The 26,456-nt window shown below is 41.0% G+C and overlaps 1 protein-coding gene across 7 annotated transcripts in view; it reads left to right on the top strand.

The window, feature by feature from the left end:
- The window catches only part of ARL15 (ARF like GTPase 15), a 185,918-nt gene extending 174,809 nt beyond the window's left edge, over window positions 1–11,109 (top strand). For all 7 annotated transcript variants that reach the window (XM_082242250.1, XM_082242253.1, XM_082242249.1 and 4 more), the window contains one exon: window positions 10,839–11,109. In XM_082242250.1, coding sequence (XP_082098376.1) covers window positions 10,839–10,991 — 153 coding nt within the window. In that variant the 3' untranslated portion in view covers window positions 10,992–11,109. The remainder of the gene's footprint in view (window positions 1–10,838) is intronic.
- The last annotated feature ends 15,347 nt before the right edge of the window (window positions 11,110–26,456 follow it).

Here is a 26,456-nt window from a genome sequence, read left to right as displayed (position 1 = left end):
GATAGCTAAGCAAGAGGGCACTGTGCCATCTCATGTAAAGTAGCAGAGGGGAGACCAACTAACACAATTACAGTAGGAAAAATAATTTAACATTTTAGCAGACTGTCTCTTCAGCATGTATGGTGTTAATATTTAAAACTCATTGAATCATGGCACTTTTTGGCAGAAATTAACGATACATCTCTGTTCTGTTAGCATATGTATATTTGTGTTTCGTCCCCAGCAGTTCTTCCAGGAATGACTTGGCAGCCTCATAGCTACTATGTTAGTGAAGTTAATTGTCACGGCAAAATGATAATATTATGAAGCTAATACTTCCAGGATGTAATGGAGACTTTGCAGTCTCCAATAGAATCAAATGTTACAGACAGTCTGGGTTTTTAGGGTGCATTAATTTTGCCGAGTTGCTTGTCTGCCTTGCATTGACACAAGCTGCAGATAGGATGGCAGATGATCCATGTAAAATAAACCTCCCATTATTCATCTTGGCTAGGATGAACTGAGAAATATTTTTGAACCTCTTTGAAAATGACTCTGATATGGGAATTGCAATTCTTGCTGTGTGTGTTCAAAACATACACAAGTATTAATTGTCCTAACTGTTGAACAGTTTCTGGTTCCTTGCCTCTCCCTCAAATTCATATTCTGTACTGCACATCTATTGCAATTTTTGGCAGTCATATACTGTACATTTGTTTAGTCCTTCCAGCTTGGCTACATCATTTCTGATCTGGGCACTCCTCACAGCCCACTCGTTTCTTGTTATATTTTGTTTTTGTTTTATTCCAGCCTTCAAAACCAGACAGGATGCTTCATGCATTTTCTGATGCTGAAACAAACTTCCACCTTAGGAAATCTGTGTAGCCTCTCATGTAAACATACTACAATACACAAAAAAAACATACCGCTGTGTTATGACTAATTTATATACTACTTTTTGACCCAAATGTCTCCAATCAAACAATCAAAGCATAGCAAAATCGTAGTAAACAGCAAAAAACAAAAATGCAATTGCACTGAAAACATATTGGGAACATCTGCAAATAAGCAGAAGAAACATCAATCAAGCCAGCCCTGTCTCTCAACTAGGATGTACACATTCTCCTCCCCATCCCTCACTTTGGAAGACACGTTCTACCAATCGGCTGCAGCTCTGGAGCAGAAACCGCCTCTCTGTCACTGCAACCAACAGACAAGATATTCACTAATCTTTTCCAAAATGGTTACTCTTTTACTTTAATTTTATTTAACTGTCTAAGAAGCATATGGTTCTTGTTCAGTGCTTTTGACACAGTTGTTCATTATTTTCTTCTTTCTTGCTCTAGTTTTAGCACTTTGTGAAATTTTTCTTCTCATACAGTATTTCTACCATAGTTACCATGCGTTCCGCCATCAAGAATACATTCTCCCTTTCCTTTCTTCTGTCTATCAGGGCTCCTCAAGGGTCAGGTTATTTGCTTTTTTATTATCTATCCTTTAGATCAGGGGTGGCCCACTGGCTGGATCAGGTACTCCAAGCCGTTTGAAGTGGCTCACCTGGATAGCTCAGTCAGTAAAACATGAGACTCTTAGTCGCAGGGCTGTGGGTTCAAGCCTCACGTTGGGCAAAAGATTCCTGCATTTCAGGGGGCTGGACTAAATGACCCTTGTGGTCCCTCCTAACTCTATAATTCTTTGCCCAGTCACCCATGCACAGGCTTCCGCTGACACGACTCATTAGGTAAATCCCCACCCATAGATCTCTCATGGTGCTTTTGCACTAGCAAAACACCATTTTCTGCTACGATCACTAAGTGGTGAACATTCACTTGTGTGAATCAGCCCTCAGTAGCTAAAAGTATTTTTAAATTAAGTGTTGCCAGTGTTGATGTGCTCAAGAAGGCTTATAGATGTCTGTCCTAGATAGACTTGGCGTCCCAATAGTCAGAGAATTTGCAGCCAAACCAAATTCTGGGCATCTTTTTTGGTAGCGCCAAACCATGGGAAAGCACAGGCAACATTTTCTGACAGAGCCTAAAGCTATGTGAAAATTAACTTACTAATAGAGTACACATTCACAGACAGACAAACCTTTGGGGCCCTGGAAGTGTGGAAATACTAATTACTGCCACAATTTGTTTTGCTGGGTGCTGCTTTGTATAAATAAATGTAACAGGGTTATTATGACATTTGGTACAACTGAAGAGATGTTTGGTGTGGTTTACCAGGCAGTTTTTAAAAATACAATAAATAATTAAAACAATAAGTTTATAACAGCAGAACTTTTAAAAATAACATTGGAAAATAAAGTAGCAAGTCAGCAATCCTTAAAGCCTGGGCAAATGAAAAGGTCTTCATCTGGTGCCAAACAAGAAAATAAAAATTTAAAAAATCACTCAGCACCAGGCAGGTTTCCCTGGAGAGAAAATTCCAGAGCCAGGGCGCCACATAGCAACACAACACCATATAGCACCAGAATGCAACATGGAGCTCCTTCATGTACTATGATCCTAACAACTGTATGATTCAAACTTCTTGTTGTGTATCTCTAAAACCGTAATTGTGACTTTCTGCAACTTGGTATGTGCTGTTTTTTGTGTGTGTTTGTGTGATTCACTGTTGCTTTAAGGCAACAGGTTTCCGCAGTTCCTGACCTGCATAATTGTTGAACAAATCTCTCCCCCCCCTTAGTGTAAGCCCAGGCAATTTGCTCTTCTGTCTTACCTGTACAGTACCTTGATCGGTCCTCACACACTTTTTAAAAGAATATAAACGTACTTACCAGTCGGGATATAAAAAAAGTAAATAGTTGTGCACACGGAACAGAGTTTGGGGCATGAATTTCTCATGCAGCAGTACCACCACCTTCCAGTGTTGCATGATAAAACCAAAGCCGCCAAGAGAAACACATATTTGAATCCTGACCATATAAATCACAGTTCATTATAAACTATGATGCTATGGCCTCCTCGTTCTCCTTCATCTCCTCTGAGTCTGAAATCAGAAGAACCATACTCTAGGCATGTACTGGCATTGGAGAATCACTCTGCAGCTGCATTTGCCAATTTGATTTGAATTTTCTATCTTCCCTGTGGTGGACTAGGCACACTCTGAAACCAGGCATTTTTATTACCTCTGTGTAATCTGAAGCTTCATTTCTTGTTGTTCTCCTGACACTTATGCCTGTTTCCTCTTTCAGATTCCAATGTGGCACATTGCCTGTGGTGTGAAAGACAAGATGAAGAGAGATTCATTCCATGAATCTGTCTGCAGCTGGTCTTATTTTAAAAACAAAACAGTGTGGCTGGCACTCTTTGGTGGGTGCTAATCATCCGGTGGCACAACACAGACTAGCCTTTCGGGGTTTGAAATTTGAATCTACTCCAAAGCTTGAACTTTTCCAGTTGGCAGAACAGTTTGCTGTTACATTATCTCCCGGTGCTAGTGTATAAACATTTTTGTAGCACATATTTATTTATTCTTCACTGATACTCCCATTACCCTCTTTTCAACTTGGCATCTTGCATTTCCAGGGGAAAATGTCTTATTTTGGAGTACAAATAGAATAATAAAAACAATAATTTTAGTTCAGTTGACTTTCTAAGGATGCAAATTACTCATTTTGGAGCTATATGAACTTAACAGTGAATGTGCTCTGAATGAGTGACAGTTTTGCGGCATCACTTCCAGAGCGTCAGTCCTGCTGCTAATGACATATAAGGGATTTCTTACAAACAAACCTTAGTTCATAAATCCTACACCAGGAACTAGCGGATAGGTTTTTTTCCCCAGGCAATCATCTTTACAAGAATGTTAAATGCACTGTGTGACTTGTTTGCTGTGAAGGATCCTAGAGATCTCTCTTGAAGGAAGTGGGAATCATCTCTCTTTTGGGTTATGGAAATATCATATTCTCTCAACCCTAAAACCACAATCTCTCATAGGGAAGATGCAATCTCCCTCCAACCCAGCTAGCACATCAGTTCTAATTTAGTGATGCTTAGAAAAAGAATGTAAGAAGAGCCCTGATGGATGGAGCTAAAGATCTGTCTAGTCCCACATCCTGTTCTCACAGTTGTTATAGTTGTTGTTATTAATTTTATTAAATTTATATACCACCCTTCTTCCGAGGATCACAGGGCAGTTTACAGCATAAAAACATAAAAACACAGTTACTGATCCATAAGAAGACCTCTCCTTTTATTCCATGACTTTTAAGTTTAAGTTTGGTGAGATGCTTTATCAAAAACTTTTTGAAAGTCTAAGCACACAGTGTTGACTGGATCACCTCTATCTATATGTTTGTAGGCACTATCAAATACCCTTAAAGGGTTAAAGAGACAAGACTTACCCTCACAATGCCATGGTGGTTCTGCTTCAGCCAGACTTTTATTCTTCTCTATATTTGCTTGGTAATTTGTTGTATAGGTATCATGGATATCTGATAAATTATGTATATGCGACTTAACAAATGGTGATTAAGTTCTGCTTCATAGTCGCACTCACACAGGTCATTTTGTCCCTTTCCATCTTATTTTTTAAAGAGATGTTTAGAGATAAAGTGCTACCATATTATAACACTTTGAGGTCCCTTGTTATACTCACAAGCACTGTCGTCCATGAATATAACACCGTATCTCGCTTTTGGTGCTTGACTGTGGCCAGGATTTAAGCTGCAAACTGTCAGCCATGCACAGAAATCACATACACTGTGTCATATTCAATATAATAGTATTTACAAGCTGCTCCTACATTTAAAAGATTTGGGTGACGGGCGTTTTCCTCCCAGTTCCTTATCTTATTTTTTCAAATACATTATATTGTATGTCTTTGTGATGCTTTAGAGGGAAGCTGTGTGGTGAAGTAACACTAGACCTTACAGCCCTTGACATGGAAATTGCAGCATAATATACTGGTATGCAGCCTCCTTGGTTCCTGCATGGGACATGGCTATAGTTGATGAGTTTCTCATTCAACTAACCCTCGACCTCATAAAATTGGACCCGTACTTGAAGCCCACCCTTTATAATGCCAGGTTTTTTTCTCATTTTCAGCCCATGCAGTTAACTTGTATCTAGTTTAAAAATAGTCTTTTAAAAGAATCAATTTCATGGTGAATGCATCTAGTCAAACAAGCCATTTAAACAACATATTACTCGTGTGTAGCAGACCATTTTACAAGTACCTGATAGTTTTAAAAGCCTGTGTTTCAGACAGGGTAATTGGTTGTCTCTGATATTCGAGTTTGGGACTTAGACTCATTAACTTATTTCAGTGAACAGAGTATTGTCCAGTTTTGTTGTATACCAGGTGCCATTCTTAGTGCCACTCATATTTTTTATATAATACAAATAGGGTTCAAGAGTAGAGGCTTAACATTGGGACACAAATAAGCTAATTAAATGCTGTCACCCTTCAGGCTTTTCACTAGGTGTGAGATATCTCACAATATATCTAATTATGATCTCTGTACTATTTAAGTAAAATTGTCATCATCTCTTACTCTATATGTGTATTTGGCTTTGTAATGCAGGTAATGGCTCGGATCCAGAAACGCCTTGCGCAAACAGAAAGGAACTTCCGCAAGGGACCCCTGCCAAATTCTTCTGATTTCCTCCTCCTGCTCCCTGTGTCTCATCCCACCTCCCATATCAGAGGGTTCCTTGATCCCCAGGAGTGTTTGAGCAGGTTCAGGGGCTATAGCTCCCATTGCTTGAGAAGAGTTCCACTCATTCTTCTTTGGATCCAACTCGTTGTGTATGTGTGTGGTTTTGTGGCTTAAAAAATTTGTACTGCACATAGTAAGATTGCTTTGGGTAAAGGAATTCCAGTATCCATAGTTATCCTACATTTGTGGGTCTCTCCATTCACTGCAATTGAAGAATAATTGCCAAGCGCACAGTTTGTCCCCTCCATGCAGTAAATGCGGTATGCTCTGGATCAAGACAGTGGAATAAACCATTACAATCCAGTTGGGAGCAAATGTTTCAAATGCATGTGCTATTTGTCATTATCTATTAGGTAACGTTATAAAATGGCACTAGCAAATAGAGCAGGGCAATTTTACCAGCGTTGGCAGAGTTAGTAAAACTGGGGTGGTAGTGTACATGTAGTTAAAATGAGAGCTGTTTTACACACACACACACACACACACACTACAGGAATCCATTGATCTTGCATGCTGATAGCAGTAGCTATAACTAAAGCACTGACACCAGTGGCGGACTTTGGGCTCTCACATTTCAGCAGCACCCTGTGCAGTACCAACATTGGGCGTACCCTCCCCACCTCTTGCCTTCCATTCTAAGGCATTGTTGCGGTGCCCCCCTCTCGGCTCAGTGACCAGTACAGCAAACTGGTCGCACTCCTCTAAATCCACCTCTGCTGGCACCCCTTGACCAGATTGTTGTTACCACACCTTTCTAAGATGATTTGCTGTCTCTAATGATTTCCTTTTATTATTTGCAAAAAATGACTTTTCTTCTCAGAAGTCTTTATCATTCAGTACTGAAAGGAGGAAGTGAGCCATTCATTTGGGGTTTTTATTTAGAATATTCAGTTATGCTGACTAATGGGGACGTAGTTGTATGTGCTAGGTCATGTGGCTGCAAAACAAGTCCAGATAATCACCCCTCCATCACATAGCTGTCAACTTACAGATTTGAAAATAAGGGACCAGCAGCCTTGAAAATAAGGGACCAGCAGCCAAAATAAGGGACCTGCAGCCTCACCTGTTCCAGGCATTCCAGTCTTCCTGTCCTCCTGCAGTCTGGTCAAACTCATGCTGGTAGCTTCGAGAATACTGTCCAACCAACTTTGTAACCAGAGGTTCAACTGAATATAATCTGAATCACATGCACCACAAGGCCTATGCAGCCTCAACTTAAGATGGCTCCCCTGCCTGGCTTTGCATTGCAAAGTTTGCAGCAGCACGTGCAACAAAATGGCGTCCAGCATTCAAAAAACCCCTCAGCTTGCATTAACTAGCCACACACTAGGCATGCAAGCTCCACCCCCCAGTCATTCTTAGACTTCTTATTGGGTGAGCAACACAGCCAAGCAACACAGTTGGAGCCTCCCTCCTCCCTGGCCGGCAGAGAGGGAGGGAGAGGAGCTGCTTCCTTTGAAATTTAAGGAACATCATTTAAGGCACATTTAAGGGACATCCATCAATAAGGGACAGCAGCGGGACATGGCGCTGGAATAAGGGACTGTCCCTTCAAATAAGGGACACTTGACAGCTATGCTCCATCACCATGCTTGGCAGTATGAGGTGCTTGTGCTCTTATGCTGTGTTTGGTTTTTGCTAAACCTGGTGCTGTGCATTATGGCCAAACATCTGTCCAGAGGACATTGTTCCAGTAGTCTTGTGGTTTGTTCAGATGCAACTTTGCAAACCAAAGCCATGCTGCCATGTTCTTTTTAGAGAGATGAGACTTTCTCCTGGAAACCATTCCAAACAAACCATACTTGTTCAGCCTTTTTCTAATTGTACTGTCATGATCTTTAACATTTAACACACTGAGGCCTGTAGAGCCTGAGATGTAACTCTTGGGGTTTTTGCAATTTCTCTGAGCATTGCACGGACTGACCTTCCTTGTTGTGAATTTGCTGGGACGTCCACTTTTTCCACTTTTGAATAATCTTTCTCACTGTAGAATGATGGACTTTACATTCGTTGGAGATAGCCTTAGAACCCTTCCCAGTTTCATGGGCAGCAGCACTTGCTTCTCAAAGAGCCTTGTGCCATCTTTCCTCCTTGGCATTGTGTTAAAACACACCTGAATGCTCCAGACCAGCAAACTGCTAAAACTTTGTCTTTTATAGAGGTGGGCACACTTGCTGATGATCAATTAAGCAAGGGCATGTGATTAGCAGCCCCTGTCTGCTACTTAGTCTCTTAATTCCTATGGCAGCAGAAAGGGTGTACTTAGTTTTTCACACATTATTTCTCCATCTTTATTTCTGTTAAATAAATTATATCACGGTGTAATATGTCATGTGTCAATCATCTGTGGTTGTATTTACCTAATTTTAAGACCTGATAAGGAACAAATGATTGCTATTATGTCCTGATATGTAAAACCACAGAATTCAAAGAAAGTTCACTTTCTTTTTCTCATGACTATACCTCCAATGTAGAGTGAAGCTGGAGAATCTTTTAACTGCTTTATTGGAGACCTACATATACTACTAATTCTCTTTATCACTGTGGCCAGAAACTGTCTCTCTCGTGTGTGTGTGTGTGTGTGCACGGTAAAAAAAAATGTTCATAAGAGCAGGGGGTGATATTACTAGAGTTTGGAACATCAAAGACTGTCATGAAATTATTAATTTCCTCTTGTTGCAGCAACTACCATGAGTTAGGTTGTCAACATGGGTACTGTTGTCAGATTAATAAAAGCAAAAAATTTGGGCTCTGGTTGATTATTTATGTTACTGAGTAATGAGAATGAATGGTGATTGTCTAAAAGGTTTTCTTTTAGTCATTGCTCTCTGTAAAAGAACAAATTAATATTTAGTATTTTCAAATAATGTGTTTGAAAATTCTTAATTCCAGCAGGTAGTTTTACTGTCTTGGTGAATACAGGCCCATGTATAATTAGTGAGGCAAAGAACGCTTCTCTTCCAGGAGGGGTGTGTGTGTGTGCTAAGCATTCTTTACATTAGAGGTTTGTGAAAATCTCAGGTTACTCAGCCATTTTTGTCAGCTTAGCACCAGCTGGCTTTGTTATCAAGTGGCTGCGCTAGATCCGTGGTTTGTTATGCTTTGTATAGCTTTTGCTTCCTCTCTGAATATAGTTGTCAGATTGCGTTTGCTGAAACAAGCCACAGTGGTCATTCGTTTTGCTTCAGAATATGCGGTTAATGTACTATCATCCATGCAAAACCTTCATTTTCAGCTAGCCCAAATCATAGCATGCATTCCTATAATTATAGTTCAATTCAGCTTCTTAGTAGTGTATGTATGAACAGCATTATGGAATTTATTACCTAAGTGGGTTACATTTTTAATGATATACTATTATACTTTGCCTTCACTATGATTGGAATTTTTTTTGAGAGCGAGAGAGAGAGATCCAAATCCCATTGTCTAACTGTTGTTGCTAATTTAGCCACAATAAAACTGATGTAGAAGGGATAATTTGGTAAGATATCATAAGTGTATAGATAGGAGAAAGGGAGCATATTCTTGTGTGTCTCTTCTAACAATGCATTTTTTCAAGCTGCTTCTAAATTATTATTCCTTAATAACCCAAGGAAGTGGTTTAGATGAATGCTGTTGTTGCCATTTGTTTCATTAGTGTTCAAATTATGTTTATCATAAAAAATCTAAATTTAAATAAAAGTCTTTCTCTTGCCTTTCTAAATGGTAATATCAAGGATTTCATCTGAAGTATGTCTTTAAAGGAAAAATTAAATTCATACTTTAGCTAACAAAATTAATCTTCTCCATTTTAAATCACTTTACAAGTAAATAAATATTGCATATAGATTGTATCTTGGTTATAAATATCTTTTTAGGTATATTAGATTTTTATAGATACATAGGTCTGCCATGGGTCCAGATTTTCCCAGACATTACAGGGATTTCAAATGCAGAATTGACATCCAGGGGGTATTTCCTGGATTTTAAGCAAGTCAATCGAAATTTCATGGGGTTTTTGGCATTTTTGTAAAAAGAACAACAACTACTACTACTTTGGAGGAGTCCTGATTTTTACTTTTTGAAATATGGCAATCCTAAAATATAGTACTATATATATTTAGATTTTAGTCCTTCCCCCCTCGCATACACTCAGTGCCTTGTACAGATATTTGAGAAATGCCTGCCAAGGCATTATTCTCCTAAATGGTCTTAATCACTGTCCAAAGAGCTTGAAATAATGAAATGGGTTCCTATTGTAAAAAAGATTTTTGGTATCTGCTATTACAAGTGAGGCTAATGAAATCCATTGATATGTTGACTATTGGTCTGAGAATAATAGAATCGTAGAATATTGCAGAGTTGGAAGGGACCACAAGGGTCATCTAGTCCAACCCCCTGCAATGTAGGAATCTTTTGCCCAAGTGGGGCTCCAACCCACAACCCTGAGATTAAGAGTCTCATGCTCTACTGACTGAGCCACAAGTCATTCATAAGATAGTTTGATCTTTCACATGCAAACTTGTTAGAAATATAATGAACTCTTTTTATTCATTATAGAGTTACAAATACAGATGTTGTCACTATGGCCGTTCATTTTATCTTTAGCTGCTCTTTTGTGTAAAATTAAAAGGTGGGCCGGGGGCTTAAAAGTTACAAGTCCAGAGGAATAATTGAAGGGTCTTATTCAGCTTTTACTTATGATGCTATGACTGTAATCCACACGAAACATCTGATTACGTATGATCAACACCTCCAATGTTGTTGTCAAGGAAATGGGTGCACTGCAAGTTACCATGATAAATACATTTTCTCTTGTTCAATATATTTTCAATAAATATATTTCTCTTGTTGATAAATATTTTGCATTTTTCAACAACAGTACTGCAGGTGAGAAGTTAAGTTCTAATTCTGAAGATGAAATAATGTGTTTGATAATCAGGGGTGGCCTGTATCATAAATGAAATCTAATTCTTTGAAAGATCTTCCTGTGCTTCTAAATGTATTGTTAAAATGGTGGTTCCCAGCAGATCATTCACCCCCAACAAAAACACCAGCATGTCACTGCATATAACCTATTTCAAGAACAGCTGCAAAGTAATTCTAAAAATGAGCGTTCAAGATTCTTCCAACACCTTCTGTCTTGAAAAGAAAAGTAAGCCGAAAAGTAGATACAAAAACTGATTTTTCGTGTTGCTTTTTTAAAAAACAGATCAAAAAGTATTTGGAACTTGAACCACTTGCGCGAGGAAAACGTTGGATACTTAAGCCCTGCTCCTTGGATGATATGGAAGCAGTAAAAGACAGCTTTGGCCTGCTGATAAATTTACTAGAAGACAGAGACCTTGAGCCTTCAAGAATGTGAAGAAAACTCAGATGATTCTCAGACAGCATTGTTCCTCTTTGTCTCGCCTTCAGCTGAATTATGGTTTGGTATACAGAAGACTGTGTTAGAGCTTGCAATAAATATATTTTTGCATTTAGCCTGGAAAGCCTGTTTATAAGTTCTGTGAATCAGGTTTGTGGTTCTTTTCAGTAATGTTGTCTATGCTGAAATGGAGAGAACCTTTAGTTTACCAACAATTCTGTGTACCGTATGCCATTTTTATGCATTGTTGTTAGAAGAACCTTAATGCAGAATTTTGCTGCATATACAAAATTTAAAAGAATCTGTAACTGGATACTAAAAGATCTAGTGATGTTCCTGAAAAGAAAATATGTTTTGCAGGTCTCTGGCCATTACTTGTGTAATTATGCGGGATGAGCACACAAGCTATCTGGAAATTATAGTTGCTGAGAACCACAGTAGATTCTCCAGCCAAGGAACACATTTTTTAATGCAAAGACTAGTCAGAAGCCTTATTGAATGCAAACACCTACCTTTTAACATTTACAGTTTTAATTCTTTTTAGAGACGAACCATTGATTTAGCAGAAGGTGAGGCAATGACAATAGGCATATCAGTATTTTGTTATCCATCAATTTGGAAGCATCTCAAGTGCTCAAAAAATAGCCTTTGTAAATTGTAGATGTCAGTTAAGCTGATGATTGTGTAAAATTGTGGTGAAATCGGGGCTAACTTCTAGTACAGATAACGGAGCATGAACAATAAGCAGGTTTAAATAATCACTGGATGTATTCTATATAACTAGTATTATGCTAGAAGTCCTAGAGGCCATGGAATTATTTTTATTTTTAAAAGTCAGTGTCTTGGAACTATACTCAAAAGTCTGTGTTTCTTAAATACCCCTATTTTCAGGGGATCCAAGCTGTACCAGACTGAATGTTGGTAGAAAGCTTTTCACCCAGACCATAGTATGTTTTTGTTGTTGTTTTTGTTGTATGTGACAGCACTCCATTTAGTTCCAGGAATGTATACCTTTCTCTCCCCAGGTTTACCTAGTCTTGAAGCCCACAGACTGCTTCAGAGCTCAATACTGCCTTGGTTGTAGCAGTCAGTGGTGCAGCACTATGAAACTGGGCTCTCGGCAGTGGCATTGCTTGTACCAGGATGGGGGAAGGACAAGGCATCAGCCAGTTTGGAACAGTGCAGGTGCACAGTGGAAGCACCAGATTGGGCCTGCCATTGGGCCTGCACCACTGTGTCCTCACTGCCATCATGCCTCACCCACATTTCATCCCAGTAGGTGTGTTCATGTGTTGAAAGCCACCCAGAGTGTCTGGGACAACACAGCCAGATGGGCAGGGTATAAATAATAAAATTATTATTATTATCATCATCATCATCATCAGTAAGTGGCAGTGGCACCGCTGTCAAGAGGCCATTCGTCCCACCAACCACTCCTGCATAATACAGCAGTGGATAGCTTTTCATAAGTTGTGTTTGAATGTTGAATATTATATTCCTCTACCAAGTACGGAGTGGAATAGATCTTGGTAAAATATTGCAGCATTGGTGGTTTTGTAGCATTTGGACATCTTTCTGTATTTTTAGCTTTGTTTTGTTTTAATTTCCAAAGTTAAATGCAGAATATCTTCCACGTGTAATTTTTGTATAATTTACTCTAAGATACTATTGAAAAGTGAAGGATGTCAAACAATTTCTCAATATATAATGCACTTTGATCTGTGAACCTACGTTTTTTATTTTTATTTTTTAATAAACACCATTGGATTTTTTTGGGTAACATCTGTCATAAGCTGTGAGTTGCTTGTGAAGAATGCCACATAGTACATTATTTAGTAGTCGGGTGACTGCTAAATAGGATGTGGAGCAAAGTGGAGAAAGAGAGCTGAGAGTGATCGGAGGGCCCGGAATTCTGACAACTAAAGGTATGTATTCATTTTGCCATCATATTGTACCCATTTCCAACCTGAAGTGCACCTTTTATAGAGACTGGAGCTTCAAATATTTAAAAAAGTGTTATGATTTATCTCCGATCAATAGCTGCCTAATTTATTTGAAAGAAATCAGTGGCATGTGAGTTGGGCTATGGTTCCTTGCATTGACCCAGGTGGTTCCTGATATGTTATTTTTGACACGGTTGAGGCTTATGTGTGCATTTTAAAATGCGCAAATAAGAGGGGATGTGCAGACAAAGAGGGAACAATATTCTCACTTGCTTTTTACCCCTTAACTGATCCCAATTTCTGTTAGTTCAAAGGAGTGTCTTCACCAATAGATGTGCCTCAAACTGTTGAAAGGGATTTGCCTTCTAGTTGTACTAGGACCATCCACTACTATTAAGGGCTTCAAAACTATAACAAAAGAAGAGCTGAACTAGCAAAACAGAAAATAAAGCTTTAGCCTCATTGTAGTGCAAATATAGACTAGGGTTGGAATCCCATGCTCACTTTCTTGAAAGCCCCATTGAACCCACTGGGAGATTCTTAGGGTTAAAATGCATAAGGATGGGTTGCAGAACCTTTATGACAATACCTAATGACAGGGCCAGCCCAAGACATTTTGGCACCTGAAGCAAACCATAAAATGGCAGCGCTCCCAACCAGCGAAGAAGGGGTGAGTGAAGATCTACATCAGGAACAAGGGAGGAAATCAAGGTCTACATTGCGGCCCCTGTGGATCCTGCCACCTGACTTGCCTCATCTTGCCCCTGCCTAGTACACAGGGAAATATCACTTATCAAACATTTCTGATGAAAATTCTTAGATAACTCCATACTGCATTTCATACTGCAGGGTGAAACAATACCTCATATCTGCTAAAGGGTGGCAGAGAAGCCCTTTCTTTTTCATTGTTCTTTGGTGGTTCTGTGTGGTAGCTGAATTTAAACATCAGTAGAACTTTGATGCGTTTAAACTCTTCATTAAAAGAACACAGTTCATGAACTAATGCCATGTTTCTATCTAAACTGATCTTGAATGTACATTAAACAGCAACACAGTTCTTCAGGCACTTCATTGGCCTTCATCATACAGATGAAATGAATCCCATTCCTAAGAATCTGTGGAAATTCATTTAAAAATGAACATTGTCTCTTTTCTTTTATTTACGAAAGATGTTGTGGTGTAAGATCCTTATAGACACCTGTCACACTGATGTATGTGTGTGCATGAGTGTGTGTGTGCGCCTGCGCTGGGGTTTTTCTCAGACCTATGACTGTCTATACTAGTTTGACAGTAAGAATATAAACATGATCAATCTGTATCCAAGAGAAGTTGTTTTGACAGGCCTTCTGACAGACATCAAATGCTTTACAACTGTCAGTGACTCCTTGTGTCTATCAATTCTGAGATTCTCACTGTGTTGTTTCCATGTTTATATCCTGTGCTAATATTTCTGGAAGTGCTAGCCTTTTTGAACATCTTTAATGTGTTCAGTATTCTTTATCCTCCTCTGTATAATGTGTCATGTGTCTCAGCTTACATATACAAATACTGTAAAAGAGAAATACGTGTCGTAATACTGAGCTTCTTGCATTTTATAAGTTATAGATGTTAGCAGATTTTTGTACTTAACAGAGTTGCTTTTTATAATGCCAAATAATTTATATTACCCAGGTTTGTATATTAGTTAATAGCAATGGTTGACACAGCTAACCCACCATATATCTGATTTTATACTAAAATTACAGCATTGATACTTACACATTCATGCAGGCAACTTTGATGCAGAAAGAACTGTTTGTGATTTATATAACTTATGCTAACCAAAATGGAAATAAATGCTAACCAAAATGGAAATAAATTCTCTGTAGAACACATAAATATGAATGTTTCCCTCAGTATTAACATTTAGAAGTGTGTTTCGTTTGTAAAAAGTTCATTGACCTCGTAAGTTCAGGGCTGTTTCTTGCAGAAGCCCAGTTGAAATGCACAAGAGCCCAGCCACTCATTTAGCAAATATAGTGAGATTGCAGAACAGGCAACTCCCTGTTTAAGCAGGGGTTGCATTTCTGGCCCCCACATGCATCGGTGGAATGCACATAAGTCCATGCCACCCCCTTTCCCAACCACTTTCAGGTTCATGGCAATGTGTGCACATTCATGTGTCAGTGAGACGCACAGAAAATGGTCACTGCCTGTAGTTATTTACACTGTCATTATCTCAATAAAAGTAGTATTGAATGATGAAAAGTTTAATCATGAAAAAATCTGTAGAAAGAACATTTATGCTGGAATACTAGTTCCAGTAGATCTTGCAAAAAGATAAGACAACCAAGCAGGAATCTGGTCTTTAGCTTTCCTGAAAAATCAACGTGGATTCTGAATTTTGACATGCATAAAATCTGTCAATTTCAGTTTCTCCGAGTTTCTCACTTCTCTCATTGCTGTTCTTCCCATTTCCACATTAGTTTATAATTGCTCTTTAAATGTCCGCATGAAAATGCGGACATATTTTTATGTGCATTTCATCTACTAAACACAGTTTTGTATGTAATCTTGCCTAGTGTAATGCACACTAATATAAGCATTGTTTTGGTTGGAGCACTGTATTGCAAAACGTGCAGAAAAGCAAAGTTTTAAATGATTGCTTTTTTCTGTTTGTGTATTCATTTGAGAAATGCAAATGAAGTAGCTTCACATTAAAATGCAAACAGAGTGGATGTTCTGTATGACCCCAGGGAGGCCACTAACATTAGATTCACATCTATAATACGGGGAGGGAGAATCTATTAGATAACCCGCCTTAACAGTTAGTGTTTCCTTTATAATATAATACTACCTTGTATCTTACAATATATCAATAAAATTTTGTGTATGTATATAAGTCCACTGCTTTCCAGGCAGTATCGAGGGGCATTTTTTTGCCTTTCATGTTTTATGTGCATTGCTGCCTTCACACAACAGCTGGTATAGCACACAACCCTCCCAAGTTGAATGCATATACCTACTTCATATAAATCACTCCTTAAAAGAAATATCAGTTAAAAATAGACAATATCAGCTGTTGTGTGAAGGCAGCAATGCACATAAAGTGTGAAAGTCCGCAGTCCACGTATCCACATGTCCAAAGTCCTCCAGAACATCCAAGCTGAGGTCCATCAACATGGGACATAGCTGTCAACTTCCCCCCTTTTTTAAGGGAAATTCCCTTATTCTGAATAGGATTCCTCGCAAGAAAAGGGAAAAGTTGACAGCTATGACATGGGCAGTTGAGCAGACACAGCACCTCAGCTTTGTTGCCCTTTTATACTTTGCATGCTGATTGCAGCATCTGGGCTTGATGAGGCATATGACCCTCACCTGTTCCAAGCCTACTCCAGCTGAGGAATCACACACTTCCTCCTGGAGCTAGCAAGCCCCACCTAGCCAGCTAGTGAGCTGGGTTGTGGGCCCTTGCCTGCCTCGGCCTCCTGGTGCTCCCCACCCGCTGCCCCCTACACCCCAGAGCCTACCGTGTTCAGGAAATGGGGTCCTCTCTGGGTCTGGTGATGAGTCCTGCTGCTCTGGTTCCTGTTCACTGATCCCATCTCCTCCATCATCCTGTGAGTACTTCCTACACCAACCTCTCCTTCCCCATCCCCAGTTTGCCCCAGTCTGTCTCAGTCCTGGCTGCACCCCTCACCAGAATCTTCCTCCTCCTCCCTGTTGTCCTGCCAGTTCATGAGACAGTGCTGTGATAGTGGTAGGCCGCTCAGTTTCATCCCAACAATCAGGGTAACATTTCTGATATGGTATTAAAGCTTTCCTTTTTTTTTTTACATCTCTACTTCTCCCCATTGTTTTGAGATATTTGTTGTTGCCTACTTATCTTGCTTAAAATGTGTAAATAATAATTAGCAGCAATAATATTGCTTAGTGTTTAATGTGGGGTTGTCACCACTCCCACTCCATTGTGTTTTTTAAAACGGATTTTTGTTGGTATATGTAAATCGCTTGCAGATTTCTGTTGAAATATAAAGCGGTACACAATAATGTAATTAATTAGCGTGTGGTCCTATGCATGTCTTTCAAAAGTAAGTCCTGTTGAGTTCAGTAAGACTTACAGATAAGTATGGATAGAACTGCAGCTTTAATTTATCAAATAAACTTAAATATTGGCAGGTGTAATTTTAAAAGTCGTTTTGAATTTAAGAAGGCACAGGCTGTGAACTAGAAAGCCTTTAGTTCTCATTGACTTTTAATTAGGCTCTCTTCGTCAGTGGAATCCTAACAGCTAAAAGTTTGCCTGTCGAATTTGCACCGTGCAAATGTGTTCACTTACTCGCTGCTCTACCTTTAAAGTAATGAGCATGACCTTAGTGTGACAGTAAATAAGGTAACATACAGCTGCTAAAATAATGACATACATTAATGGTATAAGGAATGTTTACCCTGCATTCCTCTCTATTAGTGTCCACAATTAACCTGCTCCACAGCTGAGAAAATAATTCTAGCCAGCAGTGATAAATTGACAACACTTCTCCCCATGGAAGTGGCAACAATATTTATAGAAGTTACTACAAACAAATGCATATCAAGATATAGTACCATGTTTCACTAATTTTAGTCCTTGGGATGTGCCAAAGATACAATATGTATATGCTATTATAGTTAAATATAACTCAGTTCCTCCCCTGCTTTTATTATTAAAACAAGGTTCACTTGCTGAGTATTTTCGCTTCTTTACTCTCATTATGTGTGTTTTTCGTCCTGAAGTATCCGAGTGCCTAAAATTCACAGCGGCTAGGATAGAGCGAAGAATAATCCCGAGTCTCCTGGCTCCCAGGCATCAGCCAAAACCACAAGATTATTCCTTCTTCCTTGCAGCGTACTCTGTGCACCTGGAGATGTGAAAGTACCCTTGCCAACCGTCTTGTTTTGCATGATGAGGATCTGAATTCACACACAGTTCAGAATAGGCCTGAGGTTTTGGTTCAGGCCCATCTCCAGTGAACAGTGACAGGGCCATGGGAGCCTAGTCTAACAGATTGTAAATAAGCTCCCTCTGTTCACTTAATACTTGATCTAACCTCACAAATGTCATGTGATCCTTTTGGTATGTTGATGCATTATTGTTGAGTTTTTTTGACCTGGCCATTAGAAGAATCACGTACTGTGGTTTGAAAACCAAGAATTCCTGTCTGTTTTCACTTCTTTTATAATGAGGTAAAAGAAATATCTAGCAGGGACTGTCTTGGGATGCAGCCGGGCTGCTAATAGTATGCTATGTAGCTGCCATCTGGATTTTCTGAATCCTGATTGGTTGGTTGTCAAAAAACAAAACGAAAAAAATGCCAACAAAATTCAACAGCCTCTACATTTGTAATTAAGCTTGAACCAATATTAAGTCAGACGAACTTGACAATGTGTAACTTATATGTAAATTAATTATGTGATGAAGTTGCTGCATATCGTAGCAAAGCTCATCTATAAAATACATTAGGTGCTGTCCACAAACCCCAAAGTCTATGGCTCTTTTGCGAATGGTAGAAACAAAAGATAAGGACATAAATTGAATTTGTGGGGGTTGTGGTGGGGAACAATGACATTTCACACTGCCTGTTTGACAGTAATGGAAAAGTGATACGATCACGGGGATGTCTACTTGCCAACTGCAATAATTAAAGCTCATCTGAAGCAAACCATGGGGAAGGGCCATAGCTCTGTAGTGCAGCATCTGCGTCGCATAGAGAAGGTCTCAGATTCTGCCCCCAGCATATTGAGGTTGGGCTGGGAATGTCCCTAGTCTGAAACCCTGGGCCTAGGCTACTAAGCTAGATGGGCCAGTAGTCTAACCTGGTATAAGAGAGCTTCCTATGTTGATTGGTTGGTTGGCATCCATCTGTCTTGGGAGACAATGGAGGAGTCCACCTTTGATGGTGAGGTCAAACTGCTGGCAGGTTGCAGCGCCTGCTGTAGATGTAGAGACCAATGCAGGAGAGACATGCTTTGTTGCAGCTGGGGCAGATGAAGGTGTCCAGTTGTGCTTCTGCAGAAGCAGCATGGTGTTTGTTCTTGCATAAAGGTGACAGCTTATAACGTTGCCTTCATTAAAGCAAAATCAATGGCAAGTGGGAAGACAGAGTGGTTAAATGGTTGGGCTAGGACTGGGGAGACCCAGATGCCGATCCCCCCTCACTGGATAACCATGAGGCAATCCCTATCTCTCAGCCCAAACATTTTTCATAAGGTTGCTGTGAGGATAAAAGAACCATGTATGTTGCCACAAGTTCCCTGGAGAAATGACAGATTATAAACATAATAAAATAAATACTTTTGGAAGGTCATAAATTCTAGCCTCGCACACACTGAACATAGTCGCTAGCACAAAATAATACATGAAGGGAGCTTACTCAACTTGGGTAATGTCTTCTGGGAAGCCAGTGTTTAAAAAGGAGTTTATGACTTTATAGTGCTGGGACAAGTAACATTGACAAAGGCTGAAGTTGACAACAAGAAACCTGATTTCCTTGATGTTGTTTGATACTGTCTGTCCTGATTTATTATGTCTACTATATGCTGCTTTGGCTTTGGATATTTTATTGGAAAGATGTGATATAAATCTTAGTGATAAATAATAATAAACATAACTCTACAGAAACCATCCTCCGCTCTAAATGAGAACTTGGCTCCTACACCTTAACAAGCTCTCCTCCTTTCAGTGTCCTGCTAGATGCAAGGCTGCCAGCTTGGAAGGCTTTAAAAGAGGATTGAGCAAATATCAGTGGCTACAAGTTACGATGGTTCTGGTCTACCTACTCTGTATGATGTTTCTGCATACCAGTGGCTGGCAATTGCGATTGGGAAGAGTTGTTGCACTCTGTTCTACTGTTCTATCTACTGGGCTAGATAGACCTTTGGCCAGAACCAAACGGGCTTTGTGTGTGATTGTGACGGTAGGGACAAGCCTCAAACCTGAGTTATGGGACTGTACACATGCAATATTTCTTTTCTACAGCAGCCTTCACTAAGCTGGTGTCCTCTGGATGTTTCAGACAATAGTAGCTGTGCTGACTGGCAGATCTGGGGAGCACCAAATTGGAAAAGGCTGCATAAAGGAATATATGCTACACCATGCTGAGCCACAATGTGGTTTGGAAGCGGCAGCTAGCCCAAGATGCAGCTACCAAGGAGCTTAAGTGTGATGCTCTGCCTTTCACTTTGGACTAAAAGGATGAAAATGAAACCCAAAAATACATAATAAAAAATCAAAATGTGTATCATTTTATAGACCAACACGGCTACCTATCTACAACTGGTATCATTTTATAGATTATTTTTATTAAGAGTGGTGCCAAGGGCACCTGTCATTAAGTGACCACTGTGGGGTGTGTGGCATAACACACAGTGTCTGCTGTGGGGGCATGGCATAGTACCAAATTAGAGAAAGCTGGAAGATCTGTACTGGCTGCTTTTTAGGTAATGAGCCAAGTTCAGGGTTTTGTTGTTGACGTTTGCAGCCTAAACAATGTGGGACCAGGAGATCTAGCAAACTGCCTCCCCTAGTACATACCGAGCTAATCTTTTACGATCCTCAGATGAGACCTTGTTGATTGTTCCAAAACCAGCGAATTGTTCTTAGGGCAGGATTCAACTAAGTTGTTGCATGCACAGAATGAGGTCTTCTCACACAATGGGACTTTCCTTTCCCATCTCTCTGTACCCTGAATCAGCTCTAAGGGATTGGATGAACACCCAGAAAGGGTTTATGGAGCAACTGGATGAGGAAAGGGAGGCATGCATACCCCACTTAGTGCTATGTTCAACTCCACCCTCAGTGATGCCATGGAAGTGGGGCTTCCTGGTCGTAACACGCTCCCTCTGGAATGCCCTGTAATACATGAGGCAGAGGGAGTGATGACCTTTAAGCAGCTCTCAAAGACATAGGGTTACCCAGGCTTGGGGGGGGCTGCCTTTATCTTTATTTTATTTGTTACATATGCTGTTCCCCTTTCATTTATGAGATACGTATCATTTTAATCTAGTTTTTGGTAATTTGAATGCATTTTTTATTATGTCTTTGTAAATGGTTAGAGATTGTTATCATTTGAAGTGGTATACAATGGTACCTCCGATTACGAACGGGATCCCGAAAACTTTGTAACTGGAGGCACCCTTCTACGCACCCATGCGGCGCAACTGAGTGCTTCTGCGCATGCGTGCATGGCAAAACCTGGAAGTATACACTTCCAGATTTGTCGCGTTTGTAACCCGAAGTTTACGTATCCAGAGGGATACGTAAGCAGAGGTACAACTGTATATATTTTTAACTAAATGTTATGTACTGAGTTGAATAGGATCCAAAATGCAGCAGTCTGATTGGTCCTAGAACAACAGGATTCAGAATGCAGCAGTCTGATTGGTCCACAGGAGCCACCCAATCCAGCTCCAGGTGGAAGTGAATCCACAGCCTGATTGGCCTACAGGAGAATCCCAGAATTAGCCAATCACGTGGGGCCCATTGTGTGAATAATGTATATAAAGCAGACATTCTGGGGGGAACTTCCATTCCTCCTCACCACTATGAGCTGAATAAAGAGCATGAGATCCACTCTCGACTTCAAGTATATTTCACTAAATAAATATGAACAAACTGTCATTTAGCACTACATGGACAAGCCTGAATGAGTGTGAGCAGAGCGTTGAGTTCACACGCCTCCCTCCTGCCATGGCTGGGCAAAGCTCTTTGGCAGGATTTTGTTTCTGTGTTAAAGAAACCCAGCTGGGTTATTAAACCAACCGGAGCTTGTTTTGTACTAGGATCCCTGGTCTGAGTGTAACGTTAAGCCAGGATTCTTTAAAAAATAAAAGTACCGTATTTTTCGCCCCATAAGACGCACTTTTTCCCCTCCAAAAATGAAGGGGAAATCGGGGTGCGTCTTATGGGGCGAATGCCTGCAAGCCTCGCGCGCCCAGCAGGAGGTCCCACCGGGTGCGCGAGGCTTGGGGCGGCAGCCTGTCGCCCGAAGCACGGGGAGCCCTCTGGAGGGCTCCCCCTGCTTCGGGCGAGTGTCTGCAAGCCTCGCGCACCCGGCAGGAGGTCCCTGAGCTCAGCACGCCCCAAGCTTCTAGGTGCGCGCAAGCAGTCCGCTGCCGCCCCAAGCCTCGCGCACCCGGCGGGACCTCCTGCCGGGTGCGGGAGGCTTGGGGCGGCAGCGTACTGCTTGCCGGCACGCAGAAGCTTGGGGCGCGCTGACCTCAGCTTGCCCCAAGCTTCTGGATTAGCGCAGGGGTCCGCTAGCCCTGGGAGAGGCGCCCGGCTCTCCCACGCTAGCGGAGACCTTGCCGGCACGCAGAAGCTTGGGGCACGCTGAGCTCCGCACGCCCCAAGCTCCTGGTGTAGCGCAGCGCACCTGGGGGAAAAATAATTTCCCCCCCTTTATTTCCCCCCCTAAAATCTAGGTGCGTCTTATGGGCCGGTGCGTCTTATGGGGCGAAAAATACGGTAAACTCTACCAAAGCTGTCCACACAACTGTGCAGGATACGGACTGTGTGAGTCTGATGGCGAAAACCATGGTTTTGTGATACATATCAGCCTTTTCAGTGTCTTGCATCTGCTCCCACCCCTGGAGTAGCCCCAAGACTGCTTCAATGAGTTAAACTTGCATTTCTTCTGTAGCAATCGCTGCAATAGGCTTCATGTCCATTTTGGTTTACATCAATTCTGGTCTGCAAGTCAGATGACCTTGATTCTTTGATTAAAGAATATGAAGATTAACAGTTGGGTTTCTTTGACCTCTCATTTTCATGCTGCCTGAAAAGCTGTGTCTCTAGAGAATCTCTAAAAAATTGGTTAAAGGTGTGGAAAGAAATCAAAGTTGTAGTGATGCTGCATATAACTTAAGATTGCTTTGGGCTTTCTCTTATCCTGAAAGGAATCCTATATCCCCACAGTATTATCCCTTCTAGTTGCTATTTTACATAATATGTTTGGTTTAGTGCCAGTTGCACTGGTTGAGTTTGCAATTTCATCCCAGGGGAAAGGGGAAGTAATGTGAGCAGAAGAATATTGCCAGCACACTTAATCTATTGACATTTATTCTTAGGGACATATCAGCACTGGCTGTTGATTCACACAATACTTCCCTCCCCCCCTTGCAAGCAGCTGGTATAATTGTTGCTGGAGTAATACAAAACTGATGCCAGCCATATCCATAATAAAAAGGTAAAGGTAAAGGTACCCCTGCCCGAACGGGCCAGTCTTGACAGACTCTGGGGTTTGTGCGCCCATCTCACATCTATTGGCCGGGGGCCAGCGCTGTCCGCAGACACTTCCGGGTCACGTGGCCAGCGTGACAACGCTGCTCTGGCGAGCCAGAGCCGCACACGGAACGCCGTTTACCTTCCCGCTGGTAAGCGGTACCTATTTATCTACTTGCCCCCGGGGGTGCTTTCGAACTGCTAGGTGGGCAGGCGCTGGGACCGAGCAGCGGGAGCGCACCCCGCCGCGGGGATTCGAACCGCCGACCTTTCGATCGGCAAGCCCTAGGCGCTGAGGCTTTAGCCCACAGCGCCACCCGCGTCCCTATATCCATAATAGGCTAGTTCATATACACATGACCTTTTCTATGCATGCGTAGTTACTTGCATACATTTAAGAGTATTCTGTGATCCTGCCATTAGGGTGTGTATGTATCCTCCAAAAAGCTCAGCTGTAAATAACACGTCTCTTTAAATTTCATAAATTATTTGCTAATTTTAAAAATCCAAAAAAAATAAACTGATCGGCTGATTGAAGAGTGTTCATAGGAAGGCGTTTGCTTCAGAAGTCTAAAGAGTTCGCATGTTCATAATACAAAAAGCCAAATGTTATTTCAGTTACAGGACAGTTGTTCGTGGGGATAAAGGCAAGAGAACGATTTCATCATAGTTTACAAATTCTGAATTTTGTCACTGATCTGTCATTCTGTTTTTAAAGGGATGGTGTGATTATTAGCCACCGAACATAACTTGATTTTCAGGGTGGGGTTATAAATATTGTTAGTGTCATCTTACAGTACAGTTCAGTAAACAACATGTAAATACGATATTAAGGGTTTTTCCAAAAAAGGGCGCTGCAAAATAAAACAACTCTTTGTGTATCTCTGCTCCTCCTTTTCCTAATTAATTAATTAATTGAGTCAATAGGACTTCTTTCCATTAAATTTAATTCAGGTGGCTTACCAAGTAATTTATGTAAGTAATAGAAATGGAGCTTTATAGTTTATTGACAACTTCTTTTCTTAAGAGGTCTAATGTGTTAGCTGGAAGTCAAGCATTAATCCACTCTAAAGTGCCTGTGAGGCAGCTGATGACTCACTGAACAGACTTGAAAGTGTCAACAAAAAAGTGGGGCCCCTCCAGCTGATTCTTGTCTTAAGTCAAGAGCCAGCTTATCTATGGTCTAGCCAAACCCTGCAGCCATGCTGACTAATAAGACCTCCTCCCATAAACGTAGCTACCCATTTCCAGTCAATGGGACACAATTTTTTGATTTCTTTTCTTCACTTTCTGGGATTGTGCTGTAGACTTTTATTGGTTTCTTTCACACAAAAAGTGGGGGGGAGTGTGCCTCCCTCCCCGGCATTTTTGCGTTTTTCCTTTATTCGTTTTCATCTGCTTTACTGGAAAATACTTGGCATCGCCACCTCTTTTCTTCCAGTTTGCAGCTCAGGTTGTCTTTGGACAGCCTGCACTCCCCAGAAGATATGTTGCTTATGTGCTTCCAGAGAAACAGATTCGTCTTCAACAGCTTCCCATTCCCCAATACATCTGTGAAATATCTAGCGAGCACATGATGCCAAGACGAATTTGAACTCTTTGGTCCTGGCAGCCTTACCTTGTCAACACTACAGAGCTTTCGACCAAGGTGTACCTCTCTTGAATGTGCTGGCTCAAGCCCAGGCCACTGAGCCCAGTGCGGTTGGATGTTTGAAAATCATTTTCTCTTGGTAGCAAAACAGCTTGGAACGAGATGAACAGTATATAGATCATCGCTTGTTTGCTACAACAACAAACGGTAATGGTACAAATCTTATTTTTGGAAAGGCCTGCTGTCTGGCAGACACTCCCCCCCCCTTAAGGTGCTTGTCTGAGTTTCACTGTTGAATGACTGGAACGAAAGTTGTAGGATGGCTGTTGTAATTAACAAAAATGTGTGTACAAGTTGTAAAGTGCTGTCTGAATCCCAAAGGGGGTAGGCTGGTGATGCACGGCACTTACTTAAAAGCGATATTGGCCCCAACCCACAGCTTCCTGCATGTAAAAGCATGCTGGATAGCAGGCTGGTGGATCACCTGTTCAGGGAAATGGAGCACACAGAGAAAGTTGGATGGAGTCCCCACTTACTGCTTTTAACAGCTGGTTGGTGCTGCGGAAGCTGGGCCAACTATTGGGGGGGGGGGCTTGCATGGAATTGATCCAAGATGTCTCTCTGTGCGCAATACAGAGTAGGGCCCAATACATCCAGGCTCATTCCTGCTGGACAATGGGTTTTCAAACTACCTTCCAGAAAACATGGTCAGATTGCTCACCAGTCTTTTCCTCTTGCTTAAAAAGAGTAAACATATAGAGATATATTATACATATCCATTTCTAATTCAGTATCCTTCCGGTGATGGCATCTGACTGATTTCTGAAATTTCTTTGGGGGGTGGGGTTCTGAGAGAACGGAAGAACTTTAAGAACTACAAATCAAGAAAGAGAAAACAGTGCCATTTCCGAATATATTTAGAAAATTATGAAAACCACAAAAAAGTGTAGAGTTCTTTTTTCTGGCTTTGAAAACAGAATGTTGAGAATCAAGGGAAAATGTGAAGACAGACTGTTCTTGGGTTAGCCATTACTTATGAGCAAGAGAGTCAAGATTCTGTGCCAAAAATCCCAAAATTCTACAGGAAGCAATCCCAGGTCGTGCGCCAAGAAAACTCAAATTCACAACTTAGAATAAATAATGCTGCAATGCGTTCATTTCCCCCCTCTTTTTTCCAAGTCTATAAGCTCCATATTTTTACATGGGGTTTTTTTCTGAATCAAGTATTTGAATTGCTGTAGAACTGTTTTTTTCTAAGTAATGGCGGGAAGAGAGGTAGTGCATTTCACTTATTACCTGTGGGGTCAAAGGATAGGAGAAAAACTGAGGGGGGAGGAATTAAGGGCAAAAGATGTGTCGGAAAGTGGATAGGAAGTGCCCAGGGCAGCCTTCCTCAACTTGATGTCCTCAAGATGTTTTGGGTTACAACTTGCATCATTGCTAACCATTGGCTATGTTGTCTGATGGGGAGTTGTATTTCAAAATACCTGGAGGACACCAACTTCAAGAAGGCCTGATTAAACAACCCAAAGCTCCTTACTTTACTCCAAAACTCCAGTAATCATAAATCCCTTCCTCTTGTCTCACCTACTTATAGTAGTAATCAGTGACAGGTGGTCATTGTGGGGCAGTAGTGGGGCAGTGGGCAAGTCAGAAAATGGCTAAAGGGCAGTAGTGTAAATGCCACAAAC

Source organism: Podarcis vaucheri (assembly GCF_965113315.1).
Source record: "Podarcis vaucheri genome assembly, chromosome: 11".
NCBI classification, from domain to species: Eukaryota; Metazoa; Chordata; class Lepidosauria; order Squamata; family Lacertidae; genus Podarcis; species Podarcis vaucheri.
This window is presented reverse-complemented; position numbering and strand designations above follow the sequence as displayed.